Below are 18752 nucleotides of genomic sequence, written 5' to 3'. Positions count from 1 at the left end.
AATTTTTTTACACAAAAATGAAGAGAATAATTTCATATTACTAACACTTTTTTAATTTTTAAAAACTTAGTGTTAAAATTTATTATTATTTATTTATATTAACTATTTCAAAGATTTTTTCTAATTAAAAAATGTTGGTAATTTTTTTCAGGATTATCTTACGACAATATTAAATTATGATTGTTTTTTTTAAATTTTATTTTAACAAAGACAAAATATCGTAATTTGATGGTATATTGCTATATATACACACACACACACATATATATATATATATATATATATATATATATATATATGTATATATATATATGTATATGTATATATGCAAATTTGTTGCGTATCTCACCAAAGTGCGCAGATATGATGACTCGCGAAATTTCACCTGTGATGTACAAAGACGGGAGATGAGAGACGGGATTCCTCACGAAAATATAGCTTTCGTGGAATTTACATAGCTTTGTACACACATTAGGAATCGAGTCGAGAACTTACAGATTTGAAAAAAATTATATGTATAGATTTTACGCGAATTTTTATAAATTAATATATATATATATAAACCTTGTAAATAAAATATCAAATACAAAAATAACATGACACCTAAACTTGTGGATTAGTTTAGAATTTCTTATTCGGTACTTATTGCATTATAACAAGTTAAAATAGTTTTAACAGAGTTAATTTCGGTCTTTTTACATCTTATATTTTTTCATTTAATTTTTATTGTATATCAACTTTCATCTCTATATACATAATACTTTTGTAACACATCTATCGCTAAATGTTTCATTCCAGGTGCATACATACATAGGTAATTAATTTATTATTATTATTATTATTATTATGTGTGTGTGTGTGTGTGTATTAATGTGTCAATTTCATAAAAATTGTTAGAAGATAAATATATACATATATATTTATACATATACATTTATACATAACTATAAATAATATCTACGGTTTTATATATTTATTATAAAGGTACATTTTCTCTTTTATTTATCTATCTTACATATCTTGTACTTTTCCATGCAAAATAGTAAAAAGTTAGTGCACACAGGGGTGGCTGATTGTCACAGGCGTGACTCGGCTTAACATTATTAAATAGAGGTCTCTTCGTGAATGCCGTTCTTTCGTCGACAGCTACTTGGTACAATCAAAGCATCGTTGTCATAACATGTAACTTTTCGACGCACTTTTCGATGATTCCGCGTTTTTCACAAAATAGAATTCGGAGATCTTATTTACATGCTGCCCTTTAATTCTGATCTACAAGTAGAAAGCCTTTAGCCTCTTTTTCAAACCTTTAAGCTGAGACATTAATTTTCTCTAAGCTCTGAACTTTACTGTTGAAATCTTGCCAATTCGAAGCTTATGGATTACAATTTAAGACAGCGCTAGAAATACTTTTTAAGCAAAAAAAAAAAGGTTACAAATTAAAACTTAGAGAGAAAGGCTATATCTATTGTTGATCGGGACTTGATCTACTAAAGAGATTCGTTAATGGTATCTGCAACAAATTTCATATCACATTGCTATTAAAGTTTTGACATGGCATACATACATATTAATATTTTACAAACATTTTACAGATGATTTTTATAAATGTCGAATAATTTTGAATTTATTACGTCAAACATCCAAATATTTATTAAATTCTTTATCTTTATTTCTTATATAAAATTATATTTCTTACATAAAGTTATATAAGATATGTAAATGTACGTAATATTATATATAGCGCATTAAAAAATATATAGTTATAAATATATAATTTTATAAATATTTTAAAATAATTTTTTAATAATTTTTTAATAAAAATTTTCAGAAAGTACAAGTAAATATAATATAGTGCATCAATTGCACTTCATTCTATTTTTGTGTTTTTCTGATTATTTCTCTTGTGATTTTTGTTTTCTTGTTAAAGCACAATATCTATAATGTCTAGAGATTCTAATTTTTTTTAATCTACAATTCATAGATGTACGAATGTGTGGACAGAGGGTAAAATAAATTTTTGTTTTTACTGGTATCTTGAGAATATATTGGAGAAAATCAAATGGTGTTTTTTTTTCCTTCAAGAAGGCAATGTAATATACTGATGACCTAAATTAAACTGCAATACTTTGATCTGTCTTAGCTAGCCAGAAATCTACAACACAGAAAATCGGTCGACAGTCATGTTGACTAATCTGAAACATGTGGTGCTGTGATCGTAAATAATTAAAGTTAGTGTTAGTGTTAATGCGCTCCACATCCTGCTATTCTTTAGACTTATACAATAGCACATTCATATAAAGAGAAAGGACTAAAGATATGCGTAGTGTGTTCGCATGCTCTCACATATTGCGCCGAAATAGAAGCGAGAGTGTAAGAGAGGAAAAACAAGAAGCAGGGAAGGCTATTTTTCCTTTTTCTTTCTCTCTTTCAACTGCATAAACAAGAAAAGTATTTTATGAACTATTGCTTTTTTTTTACTAATATTGTATTCACGTCTCCAATAGAAACGCTTTGGGTGTTTTCCAACAATGAAACACAATTATACACTGCATGATACAATATCACCTACGTTGCTAAAAAGCACTCTATTATATAAGTCTATATACTGCCCATTCACTATTGTTATCTGTTTGATCAATAGTTGTCCTATGTCTCCAATTAAATTACCTTTCACGCTCCATCCAGAGTTACAGAGAAAATAATCAATTTCAGAAACTGTCTTTAATCCCAACCCTTCTACTACTACGCTCTGTCAAAATATTCGTACATCCATGCTAGGACTTCTCTTTCCATTATAAATATTTTCGTGTAAGAAAAATGTCTGTTAATAAATATTTCGATAATTCGATGTCTACATAAATTATTCGAATATTAAAAAGTATTTAATATGTATCAAATATGTATGCTGTATGGGATATTTTATACATACATAAAAATTTGTGTAAAAATATTCCATACTGTATACATTCGGGTCAATAATTTATAATTACCAATGGTAATCACCAACGATTTTTCCAAAACCACTTGGTATTTTGCCGATACATAAAATCTGCATGTCTTCGTGCATTTCTACGAGAACGAACTCGTTGAAAATACCAATCCGAATCGTCACGTTGCCATCGCTTCTTATACTCATGAAAACTGTACAAAAAGATATGGCTTTTTAAGAATACTTATTTATAAGTACAATAAATTATTTCAGTTCGTAATATTACATAAAGTTATATCTTGTTTGAAATTACTACCTTTTGCTGTCACTCTTTCGATCTATATTTGTATATTTCTGATTGTCTTGTTTCACTGTACAACTATCAAACAAAGAGTGTTCAGATTTGTCGCTATGCTCTGATATATGATTCTTTACTTTGTTCTGAGAGGATGTATACTTTTCTTTATAATTTGATTTATTATTAATTATCTTTTTAGTTGAACCATCAGATTTAAAATAATCTTTTTTGCTTGGCCCGCTTTTTTCTTCTACAGGCAAAATTTTTGTAGAATTTTCATGATTTATTATAATTTCCTTGTTTTTTATATATTCTTTATGTTTCTCATTTTTTGTCTTGTGCTAAAAAAGTTTAGAATTTACATTTTTATGAAATTTTACACATTACAATCTTTAAATGTATTCAGTATTTTATACATGCAAATATATATTTATTTAAATTTAAATATTTGTAACTCTAACTTATAGAGAGTAATTTCGCATAGATTTATAACTTACATTTGGTACGGTGTCAAATGTGCTGTCGTTAATATTGAATTTTGGACAATAGTTGGTTGAAAGTGGACATGTATTTTTCTGTGGTATTAAAATATTATCAAAACCATTGTTTGGTATGTCGTCTTTTGATATTACTTTTGATTTCAAATAATCGTTCTTCTCTTTGTAACGTTTATCCAACCTTTTATTGTCCTCTTTGTCATCCTCAATCAGTTGCTTTAACAATTCACTATTATCCGGTAATATATTTTTCAAGTAGTATAGCTTCTTGCTCAATTGATGTCTTAATTGACTTATATTTTCTACTACCTCAGAGAGAAGTAATTGAGAAGCATTATGTATCTTATGACCCGTATTTCGCAAAAACCTGTTGTGTGATAAAATAATTTAAATACACTAACTTACAATAAAATAAAATTAAAAAATTGGATATCACATTATACATATATGTATACTTACTTCATAGTAGTAGATTTGTCTGTATCTTGCCTCGTATTCTTTTTGTTTTTCAAAGGTTCCTCTCTCTTATTATCATACATTTTATGAGTATTCTTTTTTTCGTGCATTGTGTGCTCCATTTTATTATTAATATTTATCTCTTTCTCATTTTTCTGTTCCTTTACACTCTTTGTCTTTGTATTTCCTTTTGTATTCAATTTGTTATCCAAATTTTTTGATGTATAGTTTAAGAAACAAGACTTGTCATAATTTTTAAATAGCTGATTATTCTCAGTCAATCGTTTTAAAATTTTATCATCAGGTAGTATACTTTTCAAGTGACACAATTTTTTATGCAGTTTGTACCTCTCTTTTGCATATTTGTTATACACTTTTGATGTCACCTTGTTCACTTTTTCAACCAAGTTAGAGAGAAGTGACTTAGAAGTAATGTGCATATTGTCACTGTTGGGTTGCAAGAAACTGCAAATAACACACTAACTCAAATATACAATTTATAATTTAGAACCAAATATCTTTATTATGTTACATATACTTACTTCAAGACTATAGGATCTAATACATTTTCTGTGCTGTTAGTAAATAACGTTAATGTATCATAAAATGTTTTTGTATCGCTTACAATGTCCAATGTCTTATTCATTTTATTTTTCAAAGTGCTATTGTTATTGTAAATAAACGCCAACGACGATAGCACATGTAGAGACATTTGAAGTTGTTCCAATGGATGTTGAGTGGAATTGAAAGATTCTTTGGTATCTATAATAGGCTTACTATACGTACTATTAGAAGAATCCGTAATTTCAAAAAATTGTGCTAAAAATTGCTTCGTAATTTTCTTATTAGTTGCAATATGTGCTTTAATTTCGTTCAGCATAATTTTCACTAAAAATGAGAACAAAGTTGTGAATAATGGATCTACAACAGATCTTATAATAAATATAAGATCTAATTTATCTAACTAAGTAATTTATGTCAGTCTTGTTTACCATCTGTCAGTTCCTTGCAAGTATTAACAATGTTATGACTTGCAGTCTTGAGACTTTCAGTATCGACTCCACTTGAGACTGAATTGATTTTAGGAATTGTGAAACTAGGATCATAAATAAAAATCAAGCCAACAATTATACCAAGTACACAAGTAATAAAAATGTTCGTGGGATTCATCTATAAAAAAATATTTAAATCTTATTATCTAGAAAGCACGAAAGGCATTTAAAATCTTGGATAAAAAAATAAATTAAGATTATAATTACAGATAATGCGTCTAATTCTGGTCTTTGTAGAGACTTGCGTGGCTCATGATGAAATTCACAGATTCGAAAGAAATTTGCATTAACATCTGTATCACTTTCCGTTATGACTGATATACCATCAGATATATCTTCTGAGTCTGTGCTTAATAATTCTTTACTATCATAATCCTCTGTCTGTATTATCTCATTACCTGAATCCTTAAAAAATAAAAAAATGTTAAGTGTTTTGTTCAATCAAATCTCTAAAATTTATGTCTACATATACAGTATTGGAATTTTAATTACAGTCATACTTTATATGAATATCATAGACAACATAGCTCACCCTCTGTATCTTTGGTAATTGGAAACTTTCACTATCATGAGAATTTTCATGATTCCAGGTTAATTTGACCCACTCTTCCCCATCCAACTCTACCTCTTCTATACCGAGATAGATATTGTTGATATTCACATCATCCATCGTTTGTCTAATAGAACAAAAGCTTGTGGTCCTTCGTAGTCCTCAATATTTGTATCGAACACACCGCGAGCCGAAGTATAAGTATCCGAAATCCAAGAAATCTCGAATTGAGTCACAGTACAAAATATATTTCACTAAATATATGCCAAATAGCGAAATTTCAAATGCAAATACATATGTTATATGTTTCAACGATTATCCTATAATTTATTATTCTATATGTTCCGTTATATAAGATATATCGTTTATGTTGCCAGTTGTCACTTTCGTGGTTTACATCGAAAATAAACAGTTTTGATTAGGAAAACTCCAACTGGTTTGACTTCTCAGCGCAAAGAACAGCGAACAGAGAACAGCAGGAAGCAACAGCAGGGAATAAACAACAATCGCTGATCATCTGACATATGATTGGCTCTTGCCCGTAGATCCTAGAGCTTGGTTAGGTTAGGTTACACATACACATACATTTCAGCAATTCAACAATTTACTCTGATAAACGCAATGCAGACGGGAATAGCATTGACGTAAGAAAAAAAATCACAAGTTATATATACAATTCAGAGAAATTTTAGCACTGTATGTGATCCAAGATTCAATATTCAGTGATTGAAATATGCAGCCTTCAGGATTTTGGAAACATTGTCAAAATTATCAAGAGAATAAGAAGTTGCTAGCTGATATAAAATTTTGAAAATAAAAATTTTAATTAGAATGTCATTATCAGAGATGTATACATTTACAGAATGAATCAGTGTCCTAAAAAATTGTTTTAATTAAAATATAATTAGAATATTGCAATATAATTAAAATATCACGAGAATTGTGTGCATCTTTTCTAAAAAGCAACTTTTTTTAAAAGAAAGAATGAAATGAAAATTAATCTGACATATACCTTATTTGATCTGCATTATAATTATATGTATAGCTGAAGTGCAAATAATTTTATTTATTATACTGTTTGAAGGATTAAATTGCGAAGAAAAAGCTAAGTTGCTAGAAAGTTTTGCAGCTTCGTAAAATATGAATTAAAAAATGCTCAATATTGTTTTTACGAGACACAGTACGTTTGAACAATTGTATTTGCACTGTGAGTAAGGAAGAATTATGTATCATTTGTTATAATACTTTTAAAAACAAAATTGCAAAATCTGTCTTCAGAAGTTTTTATAGTACTTTTTTAGCTTATTTGTAGGAAATAAGCTAAAAAAAGTTTGATAGCAACATATTTATCTTATAAGACAGAATAGAGTACAGAATTGTATTATATATCTGTATTATATATATATTATATATCTGCATTGTAAATGAGGTGTAGATGAGTTGGTCTAAAATCTTAGGCCTGTTTTTTTTCGCTGCACTGCTGTACTGATGCTATAAGTTAGAATGGGAAAAAATATTTCTGTCTTATTCTAGCTTGTTGCACTAGTGCAGCAGTGCAGCAACAAAGAACAGGCCTCTTATTGGACTGTCAGATGTTAGGTCTGTTTTTTATTCCTGCACTGCTGCACTGGTGCAATAAGTTAGAATAAGACAAATATATTTTTTCTCATTCTAACTTATTGCACTAGTGCAGCAGTGCAGGAATAAAAAACAAACCTGTTGACGTCGACGCAGTCACGTGAATCTGCATAGGCCTGTTTTTTTGTCGCTGCACTGTTGTCTGGTGTAATAAGTTAGAATGAGAAAAAATATATTTGTCTTATTCTAACTTACTGCACCGGTGCAGCAGTGCAGCGATAAAGAATAGGCTTCATGTAAATCGCAGCTGTAGTACGATTCTGTAGCTCGTTAAGAGGTGTCGGTATCGTTATGCTGTTGTTACGCAGATATTTTATATGATAAAAAAGCTACGCAACAACAATATAACGATACTAAACTGTCGTTAAGAGTTACAGAATAGGCCTACTGAGTCCATGATCTCTTTCTCTCTCCCTTCTCTTTCCCTCTCTCTTACTGAATTTAAACAGTAAAGTTGTATAATTATTGTGCACTTTGCAACAATTGAAACTGACCATTGAAACTGTATGTATTTTTTGCAAGTTTTAATTGCAATTTAAAATAGAAAAAAAAAGAACTCGATCTCGATAAAAGCATTATGATGAAAAATAATTTTGTATCAATATTGTATTTTTCAGGACTGAGTAAAACTCAGGAAAAACACGAAGCGGCCAGACTGTCAGGATGATGAAGCACAATTTTCCACCCTTGAAAAACGATCGGATACTCAGGGCAACACGTGGGGAACCGGTTGACAGAGTTCCAGTTTGGGTTATGAGGCAAGCGGGAAGATACCTGCAAGAATTTCAGGAAGTCAGAGCTAAGCATGATTTCTTTAGCGTTTGTCAAACTCCTGAGTTGGCATGCCAAGTGACTTTACAGCCAATAGAACGTTTTGATTTGGATGCCAGCATAATATTCTCAGACATCCTGGTAATTCCTCAGGCAATGGGCCTGAAGGTCGAGATGGTACCTGGGGTAGTGAGTACTTTGTCCAAATTATGTTTTTATGTAATAATCATAAATGATATTCATAGTATTCATTAATGCATTTTATATTCATTATTGTTTCTATACTCTGTAAATAAGAAGTATCTGTTAGGGTCCAGTCTTGCCTCAGCCCTTAGCTGATCCCAGTGATTTAGCACGGCTTGTACGACCAAATGTGAATGAAGCTCTAAAGTATGTTGGAGAAGCTATAACATTGACTCGTCACAAGTTGGATGGCAGAGTACCATTAATAGGATTCACAGGAGCTCCTGTAAGTTTTAATATTATTTTTAAAATATGGAATTGCACATGTATACTCTAGTTGAGAATTTTTTTTGGTGTGTTTAGTTTTATACATAACATTAATATAAAATTATTTGTTTCAGTGGACTTTGATGGGTTACATGATTCAAGGAGGAGGTAATTCTACAATGGCAAAGGCAAGATCCTGGTTATATAAATATCCAGAAGACACTCATAAATTGCTACAGATGATTACAGATGTTATTGTGGATTATCTAGTAATGCAAGTGGAAGCTGGTGCTCAGGTATAATTAAAAGTATAACTCTTTCTCTTCTGTAAAAAATAATTCTTAGAACATGTTGTACATATATATAATAATTACATAAATAAAAATTTGCATTGTATCCTTTGTTATTTTTAAGTTACTTCAAGTATTCGAAAGCAATGGAGACTATTTAGATGATGTGTTGTTTACAAATTATTCTTTTAAGTATCTTAAACAAATTAGCGAACGTGTACGAAAGCAGTTAAGAGAAAAAAATATTCCGGAAGTGCCTATGGTAAAATGTTTTACATAGCTACCTTTAACCAGCAGATTACTTTGCAAGTACATAAAAAATATGTAAATATTGAATGTTTCTAGATTGCTTTTCCAAAGGGCGCAACCATGAATTCTTTAAAAATTCTTGCGATGGATCAGAGTTATGAAGTTATAGGTCTTGATTGGACTGTAGATCCTATAGAAGCTAGAAAACAGCTTGGTCCAAATATTACTTTGCAAGGTAATATGGATCCTTGTGCAATGTATTCTTCACAGGTATGTTATACTTTAAAAACACAATTTTTTTACACAATTATTTTATTATTTTGATTGCAAAAGTTTCGTTTTTTAGAAAAATAAAAAATTGATTAATATTAATAGTAATCATTGCTAGTACAGCAATTATTAATCTGAAAATGTGTACAATAATAAGTTGGATATTAGATCAATAATTAAATAACATAAAAAGTGATAAAAAATATTAAAGCAATTTTAAAGCATTAAAGGCATTAATGTATTTATGCATTTTAAAGCATTTATTAAAGCATTTTTTAATTATTAAATACATTTTTTAGTTTTATAAATTGCATGTCTATATATTGCAGTTGTCCGATCATTTAAAACATAATCGTAAACTGAGGCTAAAAATAATATCTCAAAGTAATTTGGTCATCAATATTAGAAAATAATGAATTCAAAATATCCCAGGGATAAAAATTTATATATTATATAAATATATATATATAATGTTATCTCATTCTAGGATGAAATTGTTGATCGTGCACAAAAAATGGTATCAAATTTTGGTAAAACTCGATATATTGCTAATTTGGGACATGGTATTTTACCGGATACTCCAATTCTATCCATGGAGTCTTTTATCAAAGGAGTGCACTCTGCATAAATATTTTATAATAAATATATTTACTATGCATTTATTATAAACAATTACAATTATTATTAATTAAAATTGTTTTATTATTTTAATACTTTAGAAGATTTTATAATATTTCTAATGTCAGAAGTATTTTTTGAATATTGTTCTTCAATAAAGGGAAATCTTGACTTGTTCGTTCCATTACATGTTTCAAATAATCACGAAGAATCTGTTCATTTTGAAATTCTTCATTCAGTGTAGCTTCACTCTTGAAAATCATTTTGTATCTGCCACTTTTAATGTCTTGTAACATTTTAGCTTTTCGTTGTTTAAAAACTAAAGCTTGTAAATTCTGTAACAAAGATTTTCCATTTTTATAATATTAAAGACTACTATAGACAAATAGTAATTTTGAATCTTAGAATCTGAGAAAATTAAGAAAAAATGTATTATGTACATGATATTTAATAGCTTCTGTTTGTATAATTCCTTGATCCACATTTGGCATATTGCCTTCTATCGTTTTCAATGCTGTTTGCGATTCATTACATTTGTCTACTATATCCTTCATTTGATTCTCCAGTTCTAATATTCTATCTTCGATTTTTTTCGTGTCCTATAATAAATACTTAACTAGAGACGTTATATCAAATGTAATGCAAGTTGGAATTTACCTTCACGACTTGTTTTATTTTTAACTTTTGATCGGCAAGACGTTTGCAGAATATAACTTTTTGATTGTGTTGTCCTTTGGGATCCTTCTTAAATTTGCTCATAACTTTGTCTAATATTATATCCCTCCGGGTTACACAAAATTCCATGTCGTGGATCAATTTTTCTTGCGCTCTACGTAAATGTGACAGACGCATTTCCATTTTATGAATTTCACTTTTCATTGCTGTGATATCACCACCGTTACTACGTTCATCTCTTAATTTCTTTATCGTTTCTTGCATTAACTGCACCTATGGCATAAATTAATAATCGTAATATTTTGACACTAACAAATATATAATATTTGATATCTAATATATTACTTTTTTCTCCCATGATAGACTTTCTTGTTGCGTCGCATCTAAATTGTCCTTCAAAAGTGCTTTTTCTTCATATAACTGTTTTAAATCGTTTTGCAGTTTTATTAGATATAATTCTGCATCCTCGAGAGATTGTATCCCTTCAGTTTTTGTAATAGAATTTTTGTCTTCGAGCTCCTCCTTTAATCCTTTTTGTATGACTAATTGTGTATTCATTTGTACCATTCTTTGTTGCAGAAGATTCAATATTCTCTCTATGTTCGATTCCTCTTTATTGAACATTTCCAAAGCGTGCTCCAGTTTCAAATTTTTTTGCTCCATAATCATAATTTCTTTATTATGAAGATTAAGTTCTTGTAATTGTAAATCTCTCTGTTGACTCAGCGTAATCATATATCCTTCTTGGCGAATCCACAACTGCTGTGCCTTCTGGTTACTTTGTTGAATTTCTTCTATATTCTTTTCTAAGGTTTTTATCTTAATGTCAAGAGGATTAATTTCTCCACTTTCCGTATGTGATAACATCTAAAAAGAAATAAGTAATAATGGATATTTAATATTTTTATGGAATTTTTAGTTAATAAAATTCTTACCTCTTCAATAGTTTTATTCAAGCTGATAATTTTTACTTGCTTTCTCTCAATCGCCGTATTATGCTTCTTGATTTCTTTCTGAATTTCATCAATCTCTTTCCCCTTTTTAATATTATTTTGCAAGAGTTCCTCTAATTCCATTTTTTCATGAAACTTGTATGAATTAAGTTGTTCTAATTCCAATAACTTTTTGCCATATGAGTTTTCTGTTTCTACTAATAGTAATTCTTGCTCTTGTATCGTCTCTTTAGAATCTGCTAATAATTTATTTAAATACCGCGCCGCTTTATTATGCGCAACTTTTTCTTCCAGTTTGTTGTATATCGTTTTTTCTAATTCGTTTTGCTTATTCAGAAATTTTGTAAATTCTTTATCAGTTTCTTCTTCGTCGTGTAACAAATATTGCAATTCCTAGAATACGAGACTATCATAGATAATAATATAACCGCGATAGAAATATGTTAATAATTAATATTTAATTTAATTAATAATTATTTGAAATGTAATTATAAGTTTTTTTCGATAAGTGTACTTTAACATTCTATATACATTATGAGCTAAATCAAATTCATGTTGCTCCTGTTCACTAAATTTTGTTGTTTTCACTAATTCACATTCCAAATTATTGAGCTTATCATTTCCAATTTGTATTAATTTTTCATTAATCTGTATATTGTCTTCTATTCGTGTATGCACTGAGGTCAGATTCTCATTATTTTCCGTTTCCTTATAAGTTTCCTTCTTTAATTTCTCTACTTCCGTTTGTAACGTATTAAAAGATTCACATATTTTCCTGAAAGAATATTCATTGCTATAATCTTTCACTAACAAGTTGGCAGAAGAGAAAAATTCATCGAAATTATTTCCTTCTGTTAAATGTAACTTAATTATGATATTGTATCATTTGTCTTCATTACGGCTTTATTCATACAAATTAAAAAAAAACTTACGTACTCACGCTCTGTATTTAGTTGCTCATAGACTTTATTACGCTTAGTTATATTTAGCACAACAGAATTCCAGGCATTGCATAAATTCATGTGCTGCTTATGTAATGCTTCCAGATCGGCATTAACATCGGCGATCATCTGATTTATCTCGATTTTTTCTTTACTTTTCAACTGTAATTGCATGTCCAAATTGGCTATCTCCGTTTTAATTCTCCACACTTCCTCCATAAGTTTGTATATTATGCAGTCTTTCTGCTGTTTCTGAGCAATCAAATCTCGCTGAACTATCTTGTTTTTCTTCGACACCTGTTTAGAAATGGCCAGACTACTCTCGAGCTCCGTTTGCCATTCTGAGAATTGCGCTTGTAAGGCAGTAAGTTGCTCCAATTCGCGCATAAGATTCTCTTCTTTCTTCTTCTCATCGAGTAATTTAACGTGAGTAGTCTTATGGATGTCTTTCACATTCTTTACATGTTTATCTCTTTCTTCGCGCAATGAAATCACATTCGCTATCATGCTTTGATACTTTTCAATTGTCGTTTGCTGCTGCACTATTTCCTGTTGAGCATAGTACATTTGTAAACATTCTGTTTCTCGTTCCTTCTCCATAGCTCTTATGTCGGACTCCTGAAATGTTTGCGATTAACTTTTAATGAAAATAACATTTGTATTTTTTTTTGTTTGCCAAATAAATCCTTTAAGTCTAGAAAAATAAGAATACTTACGAGTTCTAAAATTTCTTCGTTTAACTTGTTGTCGACACGAACGAGATGATCTCGCAGAGCATTTTGGAATTTTTTCATCAAGGAGTCGTCTGGATCCAGAACATTTGGCACGTTTAAAGATTTCGTGTCTACCCATAACTTTTTCGTGACTTTGGCCACTGGTTGTTCCATATTATCAGCAGTATGAGGAGATGGAGTTGAAGTGCTTACAGTCAAGGTATTCATTATGAAATGCTGTATCGCTCAATTTCTTCTAAAAAGCTTCTATCCTGAATTCAACAAAGGTTTACATTAGTCTCATATCAGACTGTTGTTGATTCAAATCAGATTCGTAGCTAAGGAAGTATGACATCATCATGTCAGTCGGTATATGATCAATATCTCTTGTTTAAACTTGTCTTAATATAGCTGGGCTTATTTTAATAATAAAAGTTGCCTAATTAAATTTAATGCGTATATGACAAGGGCGACAACATAATTATGCAATTTTTTTATGCAAATGAGCTCAGATCTTGAACACATTAAAACAATAAAATAAATATGAGCTGAGTCTTATTTGAATAACAAAAATGGATTATTAAGTTGTACAAATGTATGATGAGGAAGACAACATAATTATGCAATTTTTATTATTTAAATCAAAACTCGTCAGAGTATGAACATATTAAAATAAAAGTAATAATTAATATAAAATAATAAAAAATAAATATATAAAGAGCTGTGCCTTATTTTAATAATTGACTAATTTGAATAAATATTGCATTATTAAATTACACATGTGTGACGAGGGGTCATAATGTAATTATGTGATTTTTATTGCTCAATAAAAGAAATTTTTATAATCAGCGCTTAAATATATCAAGTTAAATAATAACTATTAAAATAAAATAATAAAAAATATTGAAATATTAAAATAAAATATAAATATACATAATATTTTAATTAATATATATGTATATATATATATATGTTTTGCAAGATAAAATCTTAATTATCTTGGCGAAAAAAAGATTTGTAATATATTTTTTCTCTTAATATTTTTATAAAGTTTTTATATTTTAATTTTATAAAAATTTTTGAAAATATTTCTAAATTTACTTCAAAAAGTTGTAAAATCGTGGAACATTTCATAATTTACATACGCATACATTAAAGAATTGTAGAAAAGATGTAGACTTTTTTCAGCATTTAAAAGGTGCATTCAAAATTCGCGTGAAAAATTGGCGAGAGATTTTCTAAAAAATTATAAAATTTATGTAGAAGTAATTAAACTCCCCACCATAATTTTTTAAAATTCTTCATCGGGGTATCGGCGGTTGATAATGTAAATTCTACTGATACATAACTTGAGACAAAGACGAGAACGTAAATTATCGACGGTTTAAAAAAACATCAGCTTGAAAAAAACAATAAGAACGTATTAGCGAAAAAATAGAGGTGTCAAATGATATTACGTCGCTCAATAGAACCGCACATAGACAGCTCGGCGCGAATCAAGCAGGAAACGGAAAATTCCAGGACTGGCATTACGCGGTTGACGGACCACGAGCCACGAGCATTGTCGGTGGGTGACGCGCGTCGCCGCCGTCAGTCGCCTTCCCGCGTTCTTGCTGCAAGTGTTGTGACAGCCTGACAGTTCGCTCGGAGCTGCGCGACGTCGGTCGTGGGACGGAATTCGTGCTACGGCCAGATCCTGAGTCGTCGTCGCGGACCCCTAGAATGACCGAACGTTGCGCTGGACGCACGTCAAGAGGTTAACGTCTGTCGGAGCGATGCAGAGCGCGCGCGTTAACGATGGGAATATGGAGCAAAGTTGGCCGGAGAAGAGGACGACGATCAGATTCCGCGCGAGTACGTCAACTGGCAAGTCCAAAACTCATGTGTCATGCGACTACGACGACAGGCATGTGGAGAGCTTCGATCCGCCGCACTGTAGGCCGCAATTATCCGACGGCCAGGATGCGCAAAAGACGAGGAAGCCACGTAAGTGTGTACGCGATCGTATGCGGATGTTTTGCGGGGCAGTGAATAACAGCGACTTATAAAACAGGAGAAAAAAAATTGTGAAACGCGCACACACATACACACCGACAGATTAGATAAGATATCAATCACCCACGAAAGTGACGACTCCTCGGGTTTCTGTAAAATGTATTTACCTCAAATGTGAGACTATGGGGAAAAAAACAAAGAACTGTGTGAAACAATCCTTTTTGGCAGGTTGTTTATAGAAATTTTATGTTATTTTATATGTGCTTTTATTTTTAATATTTGTTATAGAATCTGCTATTTTTAAATACTAGTTCACATAAATAGCATTGGATTTATGTTTACAGTCTCTTGGATATAAATATATGTATTCTATTTTTCTATAGGGGTATCGTTGATGCAGTTTTTGAGGACAGAATTAACGAGAGGTTATCAGCTGGAGCATGATGAGGAGAGATTCTCCGCGAGAAGGGAGAAGGTTTACTCCTTCATGAAAATACCTAGGGAGGTAGAAAACTTTATGGCATATGGATTTCTTCAGGTACATATCCTATGATATATCGCATCTTTGCAAGAAAAATGACACAAGTCAAAACTTTCCAAATTTTACATTACATGTGAATTGTGTTCTAAATATATCGGTTTTAAATTGGAAAGTAATAAAAGTAATTAAAGTTTAATTCAAATTTTATAAAAAAGGAAAGAATTACTCAAATCAAAATGGGCTTTTTTTAGAGATCCAAGTAATAAAATTGATATATTTTAAAAAGCTATTATAGAAACAAGCAATTTGTGATTCGAGTTACTTAACTTATGTCTTACTACTATTGTAAATAATTAATTTTACAATACTCACAAAATTTTCTTTTTTCTCTCCTAAACAAAGACTATTTTTTATTTTGGTGTTACTTTTGTGTAAGGATGTAATATAATATATCAGGTACATTTAATAGACAAAATAGATCAGTAAGCGCTTAATAATTCTTTCATATGATTAATTCTTATTTTTAGTTTTTCTTTGGATCTAAAAATTTAACTGTAATAAAAAAATTATTGAACACTCATTGATATACTTTGTCTGTTGAATGTATACATTGTCACGAAACAATCGTTGAATTTTCTTATATAATTTATATCATGTTGTACGTTTTGCCATTGTAGTGTGCCGACTCCTTCTTATTTGTGTACACATTTTTACCATTAAGATTTGCAATGGCTTTATGGGCAGTAATTACAAGGCCTTTAAGACACTATTTAAGGTATATAAAACATATTAAAAACGATATGTTTGTTTATTTAGAAACTTCGACCATAATTCTGTTTGTAGGAATGAGAAAGATCATGCCAAGAGTGCAGAAAAGTACCTGCATCCTGCTGAAGTATGCGACTTGCTAAAAGGAATTGTTGTGGTTGGTTGCTGTGCGGCAACCTGGAAGGTGGACACTTCCATGATGTATCATTTAGTTAAGAGTCAATCGGTTATAAAGTTGTATATATTTTATAACATGTTAGAAGTAGCAGATCGTCTTTTCAGCGCTTTTGGTCAGGACACTATAGACGCCTTGCTTTGGACCGCTACTGAGCCACGATCGCGTTCGAATTCTAGCCGTACGAAACCTTTTGGTACATTGCCGCATCTTCTGTTTGCCGTCCTTTATGTGTGTATCCTTCAATTAATTATTGCAATCGACTGAATAGGCTTAAGCTGCAACAAGATGTGTTTATATTTTCCTTGACTGCTTTTTCATGAAGTTTTACATAGTATTTTGGTATTATGTCAAGCGACGACGTTAAATGTAGCAATCAACAGCAGTAATAAGGCTCTTCTCACAATTATGATGTCCAACAACGTAAGTGCACTAGGAAAAGGGAAGCGGTCGTTTCTTTTTTTTTTTGTTACTTAAAATATTTCACATGGAATATTTTTAGTTTGTAGAACTAAAAGGTTCCGTCTTCAAAAAGTTTGACAAGAATAACCTGTTTCAATTGGCTTGTGCCGACGTCAGAGAAAGATTCCACCTGCTTATGTTACTTCTCGCAGTGAGTCTACAAACGATGAAGGAATACGCATGGCATAGCGATCGTCTTGCTGTCCTGGTACCCGATTGCGTGATTCTATTGTTGGCGGAAGTTGTCGTTGATTGGGTTTGTATATTACATAAAATAAATTTTATATTGTGGAGGCACGAGAAAATTATATGACCATATTATATGACCATATTTGTCGATTTCTCGTTTGTTTATCACTGGCAAATATTTTTCAATACAGTACAAATAATCATCTTCACGCTAATAACATTGTATTTTTGTGAAGTTGAAACACGCATTCATTACACGTTTCAACGAGTTGCCTTCGACCCTCTACAAGGATTATACCGTAAGTCTGGCTTACGACATGGCGCAGACACGTCGAGAGACAGCGTTCTCGGATCCATCGGACTTGGTCGCGCGACGAATGGGCTTCATACCTCTTCCTCTGGGAGTCGCCATAGCTCGCGTATTGTGTACGACCGTGACCCCGTCCGTGAGACCCGCTAACATCATACTTTTATTATTAGCTTACCTCATACTGGTATCCCTTCGGATATTGAACAGTTTAATTATTCTCGGGAAGGCGTGTGACATAATATCGTCGCACGCGCAACCCGGCAAAGACGACTTTCCCGCGAAGTCTCCGTCTAAGAATCGTGCCAATAGTGTCGACATGAAGAATCCAAATCTGGGCACGGCTATCTTCTCGAATAGCGCTGTCAGTTTAAACAACGTCTGTTTAAATGAAGCGTTTCTGAAGCCAGAAGAGATGCAAAAGAGTGAAAAATTACAGTGTAATTTCGACGAGCTTACGACAAACGTCACGAAAACTGTGCTAAGGACAGGAAGCGAACCTCTTCTTCCGCAATGACAAATCTTATTAGCACAATTGATAAATTTTTTTTATTTATAAATTGTACATATTTTGTTGTACATATACACGTGCACTGGTACTAATAATAAGCGCTTTTTTGCAATGATATTTACATAAGGTGTTTATGTAAGAATAATAAATTTGGTTACCATTATTTGATTGTCATTCTTAAATTTTATTATTAAGTATTCCCCAGATAGCACAAACTATTTATAAAATATTTATAAAATATGTACAAAAAGGAAAAATATTTATGATAAATATTTTGTACATATTTTTATGTCCGAGTTTGTCAGGTATAAAAAAAATTATGATAAACATTTATGAAAATATTTAAATAAATATTTATACCATTATTATCAAAGAATATAAAAAATATTTCAAGTTCATATACCATAAATATTTTTCAGTACATTTTAAAAATATATTCTATATATTGTTAACAATAATTTTTGTATCATTTCTAAATGGTTTATGAAAAATAATTATATAATCTTTAAAA

General features: G+C 30.7%; 4 protein-coding genes across 10 annotated transcripts; 2 read left to right on the top strand and 2 right to left on the bottom strand.

The window, feature by feature from the left end:
• Window positions 1-688: 688 nt before the first annotated feature.
• Window positions 689-5947, bottom strand: LOC105838473 (uncharacterized protein MAL13P1.304). Its single transcript, XM_012684057.3, has 9 exons — window positions 5768-5947; window positions 5443-5640; window positions 5176-5353; window positions 4726-5071; window positions 4187-4648; window positions 3728-4094; window positions 3249-3571; window positions 2994-3144; window positions 689-1513 (listed from the first exon to the last, which is right to left on the bottom strand). The coding sequence occupies exons 1-8, from the start codon at window positions 5903-5905 to the stop codon at window positions 3003-3005; spliced, it is 2154 nt and encodes a 717-aa protein (XP_012539511.1). The 5' UTR covers window positions 5906-5947; the 3' UTR covers window positions 689-1513; window positions 2994-3002.
• A 465-nt stretch (window positions 5948-6412) lies between these two features.
• LOC105838500 (uroporphyrinogen decarboxylase) lies at window positions 6413-10248 on the top strand. Of its 2 annotated transcripts, none has more exons than XM_036282572.1 (7): window positions 6413-6429; window positions 8041-8383; window positions 8505-8663; window positions 8779-8940; window positions 9059-9196; window positions 9280-9453; window positions 9941-10248. In XM_036282572.1, the coding sequence occupies exons 2-7, from the start codon at window positions 8087-8089 to the stop codon at window positions 10079-10081; spliced, it is 1071 nt and encodes a 356-aa protein (XP_036138465.1). In that variant the 5' UTR covers window positions 6413-6429; window positions 8041-8086; the 3' UTR covers window positions 10082-10248. The 2 variants fall into 2 exon arrangements, with proteins under 2 accessions (XP_036138465.1, XP_012539557.1); XM_012684103.3 differs by lacking the exon at window positions 6413-6429 and adding an exon at window positions 7531-7927.
• On the bottom strand, window positions 9963-15132 carry LOC105838484 (coiled-coil domain-containing protein 40). 5 transcript variants are annotated; one of them, XM_012684069.2, is made up of 9 exons: window positions 14811-15132; window positions 13357-13625; window positions 12636-13258; window positions 12231-12474; window positions 11682-12092; window positions 11092-11613; window positions 10729-11019; window positions 10512-10670; window positions 9963-10406 (listed from the first exon to the last, which is right to left on the bottom strand). In XM_012684069.2, the coding sequence occupies exons 2-9, from the start codon at window positions 13579-13581 to the stop codon at window positions 10179-10181; spliced, it is 2703 nt and encodes a 900-aa protein (XP_012539523.1). In that variant the 5' UTR covers window positions 13582-13625; window positions 14811-15132; the 3' UTR covers window positions 9963-10178. The 5 variants fall into 5 exon arrangements, with proteins under 5 accessions (XP_012539523.1, XP_036138462.1, XP_028048877.1 ...); XM_036282569.1 differs by lacking the exon at window positions 10512-10670; XM_028193076.2 differs by lacking the exon at window positions 14811-15132 and having other exon boundaries at window positions 13357-14239.
• On the top strand, window positions 15129-18404 carry LOC105838489 (protein TAPT1 homolog). 2 transcript variants are annotated; one of them, XM_012684082.2, is made up of 7 exons: window positions 15129-15339; window positions 15732-15886; window positions 16507-16604; window positions 16673-17007; window positions 17098-17195; window positions 17275-17490; window positions 17660-18404. In XM_012684082.2, the coding sequence occupies exons 1-7, from the start codon at window positions 15129-15131 to the stop codon at window positions 18245-18247; spliced, it is 1701 nt and encodes a 566-aa protein (XP_012539536.1). In that variant the 3' UTR covers window positions 18248-18404. The 2 variants fall into 2 exon arrangements, with proteins under 2 accessions (XP_012539536.1, XP_012539544.1); XM_012684090.3 differs by lacking the exon at window positions 15129-15339 and adding an exon at window positions 15380-15576 and having other exon boundaries at window positions 17660-18247.
• Window positions 18405-18752: the final 348 nt, after the last annotated feature.

Source organism: Monomorium pharaonis, chromosome 2 (assembly GCF_013373865.1).
Source record: "Monomorium pharaonis isolate MP-MQ-018 chromosome 2, ASM1337386v2, whole genome shotgun sequence".
NCBI lineage: Eukaryota > Metazoa > Arthropoda > Insecta > Hymenoptera > Formicidae > Monomorium > Monomorium pharaonis.
Note: the sequence above shows the minus strand (reverse complement) of the source record. Positions and strands in the feature narration are given on the sequence as shown.